We start from the raw sequence: 12,858 nt of genomic DNA, 5'->3' as shown, positions 1-12,858 counted from the left end.
AGACAGTCAAGTGAAGGAAGAGTAAAGGGCACAGGATCTGGAGACAGAGGACCTGAACTGACTCAGCACTGACCTTGAAACCACAGGCAAGCTGCTTAACCCCAGAGGTTCCAGAGACCTGGGATCCTCAGGAGTGACCTGGGTACCTACCCCAGGGTCGTCACCACTCACTCAGACAACGCAGTGTTCTGCAAAGCACTTGGCAAATGATTTTTAAAAATCATGAGCCACATCATTTTCACTACAAATTTTAAAGTACAATAACATGAATGCTGTAGTGGCTTGAAAAAAGATACACTTAATAGTAAACACTATTTGCCACTTTGATTTATACAACTAGAAAACTAAATGCCCTGCCTAGTGTTGGGTCAGAAAAGCAGGTAAAGGAGAGGGGTGGGTGTCAGTTTCATCTGGCCTAGTGTGCTGAGTATTGGGACAGGGGAAATCTAATCCCCAGTGTGGATGTAGTAGCCACCTAGAGAAACAATGCTGGAATCATCCCTGCCTAGGAGGCAGGCTGGGTAGTCTTCCCGGAAGCTCTGCAGCTGCTGAGGGATCTGACAGTGCGTACGGCTTGGAAGTCCTAGAGCTCTGGCGGTTATCAGCTAGCATTCAGGCAGCCCAGATGAGGCCGAGGGCATGGCCTGCTCGGCACTAGCCTTTGTGTGACCCCAGACAGCCACTTAGTCTTTAAATGAACCACACTTTGCATAACATACCGTCTTCTGTGCAGATGCCTTTATATTTCACGATGTTCTCATGGTAAAGGTTTCTTAAGATTTCAATCTCCTTCTTCAGATCAGCAATGTGGTTCCCTCCACTCTCGGGCTTCAGGGATTTGACAGCCACCTGCTCCCCTGTATTGTCCCCCTCAGGGTCATACCTGCAGAGCTCGACCTTCCCAAAGTGGCCCTGGCGGGAAAGATGCACATGCTTGATCAGAGATGCCTCAGCCTGGGCCAGCAGGACACACTCAAAAGACGAGGCTTGTTCCTCTGGAGGCTGGGGAGGGCACACACAGCCTGACCCTGCAGGTGACAAGCTCCTACCTGGCTTCTTCCTCCTCCCTGCGCCCTTCCCCACTTGGCTAACATGCCAGCCCTTCTTCTATTACTGCGCTAAGACAAGAAAAGGTTCCGGTGACTGGTGAACCAACACATCAATCCTAGTTTCCATGAAAGTGTAACTCACAAGGAAATGGAGGTGTCAGGTGGCACAACCATGGCATTCTTTGACAGCGCTGGGTCCACGCTACAAGAGGCACCACAATGTGGCTACAAAGGGCAAGGCATGAGGAGCCTTCAGAAGATGGGGATTAGATCCCAGCTCAGCCACCTACTAGTGAGGTGGGCCTGGTCACCCAGTCTTCCGAGCTGGCTCCGGAGGTGCTCAGCATGCACACTGGTACTAAACCCAGGGATGCTGTGAGGAAGCGGGACCACTATGAATGGTGAGGAAGCGGGACCACTATGATTGCAGAGTGCCAGCACCAGGCCTTGGCACAGGGCGGGTACCCGAGATGGGACAGTCCTTATAAACTACAGGAAAGCTGTATGAAGATACAAATCCAGTAGCTTCTCTAGTCACATTTACTGTAAGGGAACTATTCAAGGTCCAGAAGAAAAGCTAGCATTCTATTTCAGTGTTCTGTGAAGTAAATCCACCGCTCATTCAAGCAGCCTCACAGGATACATATTCCCAAAAAAAGTCAGAGGCAGGGATTGTTCTATTTCCACCATATCTATACCCATCCCCCATGCCTCTTCCTTTATATTCTCTGTCCCTCATTAAAAAAAAAAAAAAAGGACAGAGGCAGCTCCTAAGGGAGCTGACCAATGTCCTGTGTGCATGAACAGGAAGACATGTGCATGCTACCACTCTTTGTCAAATGGAGAAACACACGATCCCTGAGAAAACACTGGAAGATGCTTTCTCTTATAAACTTTGACCTGAACGAGAGAGAATGGAGAATGGCTCTAGATGTCCAGAGAGGTGAATGGTCAGCAGTGTAACTTGCCTCTCCCAAGTCACGGATCCTCTTTAAGAACCGCTTTTCAAAATGTGTGGGATCCACTTCAGTTGTTGGCTTTTTTTCTGATACAATGTCTGGATCTAACAGAAGAGAGAAAACATGTTAAAAAGAAGTGAATGCCCCTCCAGGCTCCAAGTTGTCACCCCCTCCCCAGGGCCCTGGCTGGTCTTGGTTAAACAACTTAAGGCAGTCTTACTCTGCTCCTCCAGCTTATTGATGTCTCTCATGATGGCTCGGAAGAAGGGTCTCTGGTTGGGGTCGTAGTTCATGCAGCGGGTCATCAGGTCAGCTAGCTCCTTACAAGACGGGGTCACTGGCCTGCACCGGCTTTCGTAGAATCTCTCTTTCTGCAAAGAACAGGACCATGTTGAAGAAACCAAAGGAACCACCCACAAACCTTTTAACCCCAGGTCAGAAAGAGTTACCTAACAATTCCTAATTTAATTCCCAACAGCTCTGCTTAAGGGTAGACTTCATAAACATGAGTGCTACTTGTTGCCCTTTTTTTTTTTTTTTACAACTATGGAAAATCTTAGTCCTGATACAAAAATAGTCTGAATTCAAGGAAAATACACAGTATATCCTACCCAATCCCAAATAAGCTGTATTCCTGCAAAGTCATGCAACCTTCTGGAATATGACTTGGCAACATGTGTAGAAATCTTCAGATTCTTCGAACTCTTTGACTCACTAACTGTAACTACTGAATGACTCAGAAATAAGTCAGATATAAACAAAGATTTATGTTTAAAGATATTCCCTGCAGAATTAAACACATTACAAATATAAAAACAACCTCAATGCCAAGTATCTAATTTTAGTTAAATAAATTAAAATTTAATGAAACAACAAACTCTTACATCAATTTAATCATATAGGAAATTACAACATTAAATGAAAAAGTAACGATTTAGCATGGTCCCAATTTTGTTTAAAAAATTGATACAAATAGATTGGAAGACAATATGCCAAAGTGTTAAATATTAATCAAGGGTGACTGGAATATAGTGATTATTTTCTTTTTTAAAAATAGTTTTCTCTATTTTCCAAATTCTCATCAAGTGGTTACTACTTTAAAATTCTGAAACAAATGACTGATTTATTTAAATCATTAAAAAAATTCAATGAATTTACTACACTCCAGATTCTGGTCTGTGTAGCTGAATCTCAAGGGTGCTGGTTTCTCTTGTGGTCCCTGTGGAGGCTGGTGTCGGGACGGGGAGTTAGGCCCCAGAGGAGAGGAGGAAGAGGAAGAGGATTAAGGAGCTGAGAGCTGCCCCTGCTTTAGAGTATATCTCACTCTTCTAGGCGCCAGTGCAGACCTAGACCTTTGCTTACCCTATCTCCATATTCTGCTCAGCCCTGGGTAAACACAAGGTGCTCAAAAAGTACTGACAGCAAATGGTATGCTGTTTTGTTTCCAAGGAAGTTAAAAATAAAATTACTCCCTAAAGTCCTGGCTGAAAATTCCAAATAGCAGATCTATAGAGGTGCTGATTTCTCCATGGGTTTTAGCTTAACTCCTCTTGCCCAAGTCTTGCACCACGTTCATCTGTCAGAAGATTCAGTGGTTAGAGGTTCTTCAGGCTCTTCGGTGTCTCCTCCAAGCGCGCCCTCCACGCTGCATCCCCACTGCCGCTCCCTGGCTCGGGCTCTCACCACTGAGCACCGCAGGGAACTCGCTGCCCTGTCCTCTCCTCAGCCTGTCCATCCAACCACCAGCCAAGCGCACCGTGCCAGGGCTGGCCTCCAAGCCCTTCACCGTCCCACATCACCCCTGGCATTCAGGGCCTCTACAAAACCTGACCTCAAACAACCCTTCCCACCTGTTCACCTGTCGTTCCTCGCCACACTCCAGGCAAGTGGAACCACTTACTGCTTCCTGTAGACGACTGAAATGCCACCTTCCCCTGGACTTCGATCATTCCCTCCCAGCTACAAGTGATGCCTGCCCCGCTAAACACACAAGGCACATTCCAGAAAGCAAGTCAGTGATTCAGGATAAGTGGTCCTTCACTGTAACTGCTACTGCAGTATCCCTTTAGAGTTAGAAAGCTCTACTAGCTTTCTGCAAGTGAACAAGCAAGAGTTAGCCTTGAAGCTGTGCAGTCTAGCTGAATAACTCAGACCTGAGCCACCTGCGTCTCGGTTACCTGACCTGTAAAACAAGGGTAATGACACTACCCCACCCAACACACATGGCTCTTTGGGTGATGGTTTCAGATCCTTACCGCTATTTTAGCCCACCTCTCCTTCTAGACCCTAAGGTCACTAAAGGCAAGTGAGGCCTGTGTCTCTTTCATCGTAAACCCCCAGCTTCAACTTAGGACAATGCTTGGTACACAGGAGGGACTCAATAAATACTTGTGTGTTAATCTTGAGATGCCAGAACCAGCTACTGAGCTCGTATTGTATACCTGGCACTCTATGTGCATTATTTGCTTAATTGTCCTAACAACCCTGCAAAGTAGGTATTCTTTATCCTGGTTCCATAGATGATGAATCCAGGCCCAAGGAAACTAACGTGTGAGGTTACACAGCCAGGAAGCCTGTGGAGGACAGTCAAACCCGTGCCCGTCTCCTCCGCAGTGTGAGGTTTCCTGGTAATTCCTGAGATGCCCTTGAGTGTTCAAGGGGCCCTCACTCAGCTCCCAGCTGGAAGCAGCTGCTCACCTCAATCAGCGTCTTGTCTTTCAAAGGGATCTCGCCATTGTAGCAGATTTCCCAGAGTGTGGTTCCAAAGCTCCACTTGTCAGCAGCCACACTCAGGTTCTTGGAGTCTTCAACACACTCAGGAGCGATCCAGGGGATTCGTTCTATGCACTCTGGAAAAGCCAAGAGGTGTTCACAGGTCAGTGTCTGCAATACCTAGGGAGTGTATCACTGTCACTGCAGCAAGAACTGGAAGTTAACAAAGAAATGCCGTCAAGCAGTGTTTTCCAAACGTAGGCCGTGGCTGCACTGGGCCTGTGGAAAGCTTGTTAAAGGGGCAGTTTTTCAGGTCCCTCAGCCCTGGCCCTTCTGATGCACCTGTCTGAGACAGGGCCTGCAGATGTGTCTGTTTAACACAGACTCCCCAGGAAGGTGTGGGAGCCCATCTTCTGAAGCTTTGGCTTCAAAAACAGCAAAGCACCCCCGAGTGGAGGAGGTCACATGGACAAAGGGTTAAGAAAGGGAAGGCCAGGGAGAAGAGGCCGACACATGCAGAGTGGGCACAGGCTAACCTCCCCTTCCTCCCATACTCTGCACCATCCAATGTCATACTTCTTTAACGTGGGTTTTCTTTCATTTGAGAAAGAACAAAAGAAGGCACACATCTCTTGCACTCAGCCGCCAAAGAAGACCAGTGAGTGGTTTAGAACCCCTGCCACGTCCACAGAAATGGCCCTCAACAAGCTCAGTGGACTCCTGGAGCAGCATCTCAGCTCCTGATGGAAACAGGCAGGAAGCCACTGAGCTGGGCAGTGATGCTCAGGCTTGCCGGTCCTTCTTCTCGCCTTCTCACGTCCATCCTCCTGACAGACAAGTGCAGGCTGGCCCTAGGACCGTGTACCTACTGTCGCCTTGCTGCCGGCTCACCTCACTGGCCTGTAAGGCCCAGATAAACCCACCTCCTTGCTGAATCACTCTCTGGGCCCCCCAGATGTCGTCTCTCTCTTCTGAATGTTCACAGCATTTTATTGGCCCCTCTCGCGGCATCCCCAGGCTTCTCTACTTGTTCTAGAGTCACCAGTGTCTGTGTCTCAGACCCTTGCTGAGAACAGGACCCCCGACAGGTTCAGGGCTGGGTCTGTCTCAGGACTGCTGGATGATGGCCAGATAGTAAGCATCAAAAGGTACTGAAGGATGCTTCCTGCTCCTCTTCCAAAGAGTGGATGATTTGGGTCTTAATTTGTGAGGCCTGTTCTTCATCCTGGTTTGTTTCCAAACTCAGTCCATTCCCTGATTGAATGACTGAGCAAAACTCTCAGTGCTGAAGACCACAGGCCATGGCAATTAGGGGGCACCAGGCCCAGGGGCGCTCTGGGACCCTATGTGTGGCCTTCAGGCAGAGCATGAGCAGTGTGGCGCTGCGTAGTGTTTCAGCTGCTGGGTCTGCCCACTCCTCTGGAGTCGTCAGCTCAGGGTGACTAATTAAAAAGACAAGATGCCTCAGTGATGCTAAGGCACCTCCCCAAAGTGCTCACTCACTACAGGGGATTTCAAAAGGAACACAGGGAGGACCCAGGGCCCATTCCTCCTGACACCTCTCTGACCACCGAGGACCCACAGCCTCCCTCTGAGCAAGGTGCTACCCCAGCACCTCAAACAAGCTCCTTCATTACAAGGACTGGATGTGCCTTGGCCAAGTTGTTTCTTCTTTTGCACAGTCAGCTCCTTGAGGTCAAAGACCAACCCTCCCCTGCACAGCATCTCCTCTGCCCCCAAGGGCTGGACAGGAGCAGCAGACACCTTTTGCAGAAGTATGCTTTCTAAAAGGAGACAGAACCCCAGCCCAGCCCCCTCCCCTGCTGGCCTGGACCTGCTTGTGGGGGGAGCGGGGGAACACACCTTGTCTGGAGAGCACAGTGATGGGGATGCCAGGGTCGCTGAGCTTGATGAAGGGGCCGCACTCACTGTCGATGCCCTCACGGGCCAGAAGGAGGTTTTTGGTGCACACGTTTCCATGGACCAGGTCTTTATCCTCCTACGGAGTGAAAAAGCTGACTCAGCAAAAATGGCAGTGTTGCTACCCTCCTTCCCAAACCCCCTCCAGTCTCCAGCCCTCGGGTCGTAACGCACAGTCCCCTAGCCCCAGCCAGACCCAGGCAGCCAAGAGCTCGCACTGATCTGTGCGACTCGGGCACATTCTATAACATCCCTCTGCTCTATTTCCCTAATCAGGGAAACAGGGATGATGGGGGGTGGGGGGTGGGGGTGGTGGGCGGGCGGGCAGGCCTCATAAGGCTTTTGTGAGAATTAAAGTGGTGAGAGTCTCAAAACACATGCACTGCTGAAGCATGGTAAGCATTCAATAAATGTGAGCTACTGTTGATCCTAACAGATTGATTCACTCATTCAGAAAGTACTGTAATATTTCTACTCTCACCATACAATGCAGTACCCAAGTCAGTCTTCTGAAGGGAAAAATCTCCCTCTAAGCAGGATCCATACGTAAGCTCACAGAACAGCCCAAGATGATGGTTTTCACTAAGCACCAGGCACACCTGTTTAAAGGCACAGAGCCCGGGCCCCCCAGTCTGCTGGGTCAGTACCTCCTTCCTGCCTCCCCTACTAGGACATTCTGGTTCTTGGTTGAGACCACAGACATCAGAACATACTTACCAAGTAACTCAGGGCGCTGGCCAGCTGTTTGGCAACTTTAAACTTCCAGGGTGTGGTGAGGACATCACTTTTCCGGTGCATGAAGAGATCCAGGGGTCCCCCTTCCACAAATTCTTCCACCATGATATCTACAAGCACAAAAGCAGCCACATCTGCAACCTGACGTCCATCTGGGACAGCACCCTCCCTGCCCTCACGAGAGCCCGGTTTAATGACTGGTACTGAGCTTGACAGTGCAAGTGGCACAGTGCTTCAGAGTCGGACAGGCTTGAGTTCAAGCCCTGCCTGACGCTCCTTCTACTCTGACTCTCTGAGCAATGAACTCAGCCCACCCACTCCCCACTTCTAGTGTGGGACCCAGTGCTTGCCAGAAGTAAACATTCAAGAAATCAATGAAAAACAAATGCGATTTAGTTCCAAGTCCACTACTAGCTTAAGCAAGTGACCTGCTCAGCGCTTTGCATTTCTTGATTACAAAAAGAAAAGCAAGAAGCCTGGGCAACATGAAGCAGATGTCAGCTCCCAGTCATCTTCACAGCAGCCCATGCTACCCAGCTAGGGCCACCCTCCCCTTCCAAAAAGACACACTTACTCTCCACGTCTCGGACACAAACTCCATAGAGGTACACGATGTGTTTATGGGAAACCTGCCTCATCATGCTGGCTGCCTCAAAGAAGGCCTGTGGGAGAACAGGACAAAGACATGTCAAGCGCAGGCCTCCACTGGTCTGATCCTAAAGTGGCTCAGCTGAGAGGGAAGGCAGTGGAGCCCAGGGAAGCTCACCACTGTCCTCATCCCAAGGCCTGGCCTCAACTGCCCGGAGGCACTGCCAAGCCTCTGCTGTAAGGGTCATCTGGCTGGGACACAGGACTTAGGTAGAAACCCCACAGGACACAGTGCTGGGCTGGTGGGATAGGCTGGCTGGCAACTTCCTCATTGGATACTCATGTCCACTGCTTCTTCCTTCAAATGTCGGGGAATAACAACGTTTCACACTGTATTAGAATAAAAGGGGAGCCAAGGCAGCAGATGTTTGTCAAGACTCGGCTTTGTCGCTCTCTAACAGGATGTGGGGCTGTGGGTCAGTCACTTTACTCCTCTGGGCTTTGCTTTTCCAGACACTGAGTGACAGCCTGGGCTGCATCAGGGGTTCTGAGATCACTCAGCTAGTCCAAGGCTCTACGGCCGCCACATGGACCTCTAGGAAGGACACGGGGAGAGTGGGACAGACAGGGAGGGAAAAGCCAAGGTGGGGGGAGGGCTCAACCCACCTTATCTGCACACCTCCCTTGCTTGTTTCATATGCCGTGTTAATCTAAGATTCTATTTGAAGAAAGGAAGCTTGACTAGAAAACAAGGCCGGAATGGGCGAAGGTTCCTCTCAGCCCACTGTGCTCCACTGGCTCCAGAGATGGGGGAGGGGAGAGGGTGAGGCCATGAGGATGACACTTGCCAGAGAAATGTCCCTATGGCTGGGGTCTAAGACCTTCAGGATGACTTTTATTCTCTTCTCTTCAGAAGTTCCTTCGTCATCCTTGTAATCCGTGAGGGTCCCAGAGTAGATGTGTGTCCGCGTGCCTCTCCCAAGGTGCTCACCCTGAAGGAGGAAGCGGGAGGTTAGTGAGACCCTCCCTGGGGCTGCAGTGATGCGGGTCTGAGTCCTCTGGGGGGGGGGGGGGGGGGCTCACACAACACGGCTCGGGTGGGACAACAGCAAAGGGACCCCCGCAGCTCATCCCAAGCTCTGGGCCTGTCAGGCCTCCAGAGGAACAAAAAGCTACTCGGCCCAACACAGCGGGGGCACTTCCTGGGCCACAGGAGACAATCCTCTTATTCTCTGAACAGCAACCTGCTGTGTCTCCCTCCAGGAACAGCCTGGGGCCAAAATATAAACCATGACCTTTTGCAAAACTTCCAACAGTGCCATTAATAGCCACCAATGTTGGCCCCACCCTGGGCCTCCAGAGCAGGACTCGGCAGGAGGCTCCTCCACCCACAGGCTGTGGAACAGAGAACAGGCTTGTGAGTCCTGGCCCTACTGCTTACAGGCCTTTGGGAGACTTTCTTTCATCACACTCAGTCTGCACCCATTTTCTGTAAATGGGTTAACAGTCTCCTAGGGTTGGTGTTAATTATCAAATGAAGAATTAGGTAGAAAACTTCCTGGCACATAGTGAGCAGAAGTCAATCTGTTGACCAGTGTGTTTTGTCTAATCGCCCCCTCGTACCTATACATTTTCTACCCATCTGTCTGATGCACAGGTGTTAAGTGTGCATGCTTTCAAATTAGCAATACCATTTACACAGGCACACGCCCTAGAGATCCCTAGAGGAAGGTGACTGATATGCAGAGGTAGACACAGGAGGGACAGGCCTCAGTTTCCCCACATATGAAAAGGTAATAAAACCAAATGAGCAGCATAAGAGAACTAAATGAGATCATCTGCTCAAGGCCCTGAACAAACAACGAACAATGATCTGTCTTCAAGGCCCTTTTAGCTTAAGCTTAGACTCTACCTGCAATGTGGGAGACCCAGGTTCGATCCCTGGGTCAGGAAGATTCCCTGGAAAAGGAAATGGCAACCCACTCCAGTATTCTCGCCTGGAGACTTCCATGGACAGAGGAGCCTGGCAGGCTGCAGTCCATGGGGTCGCAGAGAGTCAGACATGGCTGAGCAACTAACGCACACACACAAAACTTAAGTTTTAATAATTCTGATTTAAATACTCTTAACATTTGAAGTGAATCCAAATGTGAGTCATGAAACTTAGGCATTGTCAAGGTAATGATATTAACCCCACAAAATGTGTAACTGGGAGTTCTATCATTCTACTGATATATATTATCCTTGGACCTCCTCTAAATACAGAAAATGCTTTGTGGCTGACTCCCTAGGCTGATTTCTGTCTCTCTTAAGAAGGTACACAATTGTTAGTTGGGTATATTAACTTGCACAAATGCCAGCGTTTGTCACCTGTCACAGAATGGTGGTACATCTGCCCTGTCTACTGCCCTGGCAAGGTCCTGTGACTATTCATTAAAGCTGCATCTGTCATGAAGCGATTCATCAAGGTTATGGGAAGTTGTGTTCCCAGAACATCCTGTAAAAGCCATATGCTTTCAGAATAATTACTGTTCCCCCAGAAGCGTTGCTTATTCCAGGGGCCAAGTCACAGCAATAGGCGGTAAGGATTCCACAGCAACTCAGAGGCCCCTGCGTGTCCCACTCCAGTCTCCCTCCACGCTGCGCCCTCTGTCTTTGCTGAGTGCCTGTCCATCCTCTGGGGCTCTGCTTTGATTCCACTTCCCCCAGGACGCCACTGCTATCCCAAGACCAGGCAGCATGGTCGTCTGACGGTCCCACATCCTGCCGTACCTCTACTTGGGACTGTCTCCTGGCAGTTTAATTATCTACTCAAGATAGATAAAAATCTGCCTCCCCCACCAGTCTGTGTGCCTGTGGAGGGTGGCGATCATGCCTGGCACGGGAAGTGCTCAGTCGCTCTTGGCTAAACAAACACTGGAGGCACAGAGGATGGCACAGAGACCCAGAGGCTCAAGGGGAAAGAGAGCAGGAAGACCCTGGGTACACGTCAAGTTCCAGGAAGAAAAGAGGCTGGGGTGCTGCCCATCTCTGGATACAGCTCTGATACCCTGAGGGACAGAACAGTCAGATCTGCCCTCAGGAAACCATTTACATAGTGAAGCGGGGCATTTGCCACTGTGGACTTTCACTCCCTCAAGACCTCCTCAATAATTTCAGGAACTGATTTCAAACAGCAGATGAACAACCCAGCCTCACGCCTGCCACCCTTTGCCTGGTCCCCAGTGAGTGAGCCCATGACTCGCCCTCCAGCACCTCCAAGGTGGGGCAGCTTCTCCGGGGCAGTAAGCGGCCTACACAGATTTCCTTCACGCGGGCTTAGTCTCCCCCTGCGTGTGGCTGTGTCAGGGGGCTGAGGAGGTGGGTGCAGAACAGAAAGTGGGGGTTCCCTGGACCTCATACCCTACAAGGCCCAAGGGCAGCTAGCTACGAGGGAAACTGGCCCTGCCCAAGGCTGCAGATGCTGGGCCAAAGCCCTCTGGAGGCTGGAACACTGGTCTGAGGGATCAGCTTCTCAGCAGAGCTCCCTCCTTCAGGTCTGAACTGTGCGTCTCCTGCTCCCTCACCGTGCTCCGTGTGCCCTCAGCTTTGCTCCTTCTGGACACGTCATCAGAAAGCCCAGGACTGAAATTCAGAAGTGCCTCTCCAGCCGGTTATGGGGCCACGAGGGTCATCAGCCTATAATCCGCTATGGAGATCTGTCAACATTCCCACCAAATTCTCCAACTACTTCTAGGGTTGGTCCCTACAACTATAGGAACCGGGAATGGAAGGTCCCTATAGCCCCAGATAACCGCTCAAAAACTGACTAAGCCAGTTCCTTCAAGGAGAAAGTCTAGGGTGCATCAGCAAGGCTGGGTGGACAGCAGGGCATCTGCTGGTTGACCAGCTTCACCTATGAAAGGGAAGTCCCCTTGTTCATCGGATCTCTGCAAACATGACTTCGTTCTCCCCAGGTTCCCCAGGCTTCTCCACTCTGGGGAGGCAGGGCCAGGTCTGGACACAGGAATGGCAGCAATGACTCACTTGCGTAATATCTTTCTTGAGGATTCGATCGAAACTCAGCTGGCTCATGGTGTAGACAGGCTGCCACTCCTGGGCTTTCTTGGTGGCCACCAGCAGATTGGAGATTTCTATGGAAGAAAGAGAGAGAAGTCTGAGTGGAGCGGTGAAGGTGTAAGGTCCCAGTCACCAACATCTCCTGGGCCATGGGCTTGCTCAACACATACGTGTGCATTTGTTGGTTCCGTCACTCAACAGATATTTACTAAGTACTTGATTCCTGCCCTCCAGGAGCTCATCAGCAAGGCTAATAACAGAGCCAATATGAATCAAATAATCAATCAAAATCTGTGCCGCTACTCTTAAAGGGCAGGTGGTCCGGGGTTGACACAGCAGGATCTGCACTGGTAAGAGGGGTCGGGGAGGAATGAAACGCTAGAAGCCGAGAACAGAAACTCTGCAAGGTAGGGCCTGTGTCTGTATTATTTCCTGCTCTGTCTCCACAGCCTGGTACACAGTAGGCACTCAAAAATACTTGCTAAATGTGTGAATGAAGAACAGGGTGTGGGCTGAAGGATGAGAACTAAGGATAGAGGAAGCACACCGGGAGTGACAGGAACCAAAATCGGAGGGTGAAAAACCCAGGTTCCGTGAAGAACAGGGTGGGTGACCCAAAAAAGACGGCTGTGCCTGAGGCTCTCTAGTTCCCAGCACTGCCCGACAACAAGGAGGCATTTAGTGAACTGCTGGCTGAATGTTCAGATTTCAAGCAGACCAACCCCTAGATACTACTGATTCAAATAACAAACTAGACCCATTATAAAATCTGCTAAGTCAGGGTCAGCACAGGTGGCTAACTGGGAATTTATAATCCATGCAAGTCGCCTTCCCAC

The 12,858-nt window shown here is 50.1% G+C and overlaps 1 protein-coding gene across 5 annotated transcripts in view; it reads right to left on the bottom strand.

The window, feature by feature from the left end:
• The window catches only part of JAK1 (Janus kinase 1), a 243,824-nt gene that overhangs the window by 5,067 nt on the left and 225,899 nt on the right, over nt 1-12,858 (bottom strand). For all 5 annotated transcript variants that reach the window (XM_070468032.1, XM_070468029.1, XM_070468028.1 and 2 more), the window contains 9 exons: nt 11,990-12,096; nt 8,812-8,955; nt 7,950-8,037; nt 7,358-7,485; nt 6,584-6,719; nt 4,706-4,857; nt 2,229-2,379; nt 2,018-2,112; nt 720-912 (listed from right to left, as the gene is read on the bottom strand). In XM_070468032.1, the coding sequence (XP_070324133.1) occupies nt 720-912; nt 2,018-2,112; nt 2,229-2,379; nt 4,706-4,857; nt 6,584-6,719; nt 7,358-7,485; nt 7,950-8,037; nt 8,812-8,955; nt 11,990-12,096 (1,194 nt within the window). The remainder of the gene's footprint in view (nt 1-719; nt 913-2,017; nt 2,113-2,228; nt 2,380-4,705; nt 4,858-6,583; nt 6,720-7,357; nt 7,486-7,949; nt 8,038-8,811; nt 8,956-11,989; nt 12,097-12,858) is intronic.

Source organism: Odocoileus virginianus, chromosome 5, assembly GCF_023699985.2.
Source record: "Odocoileus virginianus isolate 20LAN1187 ecotype Illinois chromosome 5, Ovbor_1.2, whole genome shotgun sequence".
In the NCBI taxonomy this organism is placed as follows: Eukaryota; Metazoa; Chordata; class Mammalia; order Artiodactyla; family Cervidae; genus Odocoileus; species Odocoileus virginianus.
This window is presented reverse-complemented; position numbering and strand designations above follow the sequence as displayed.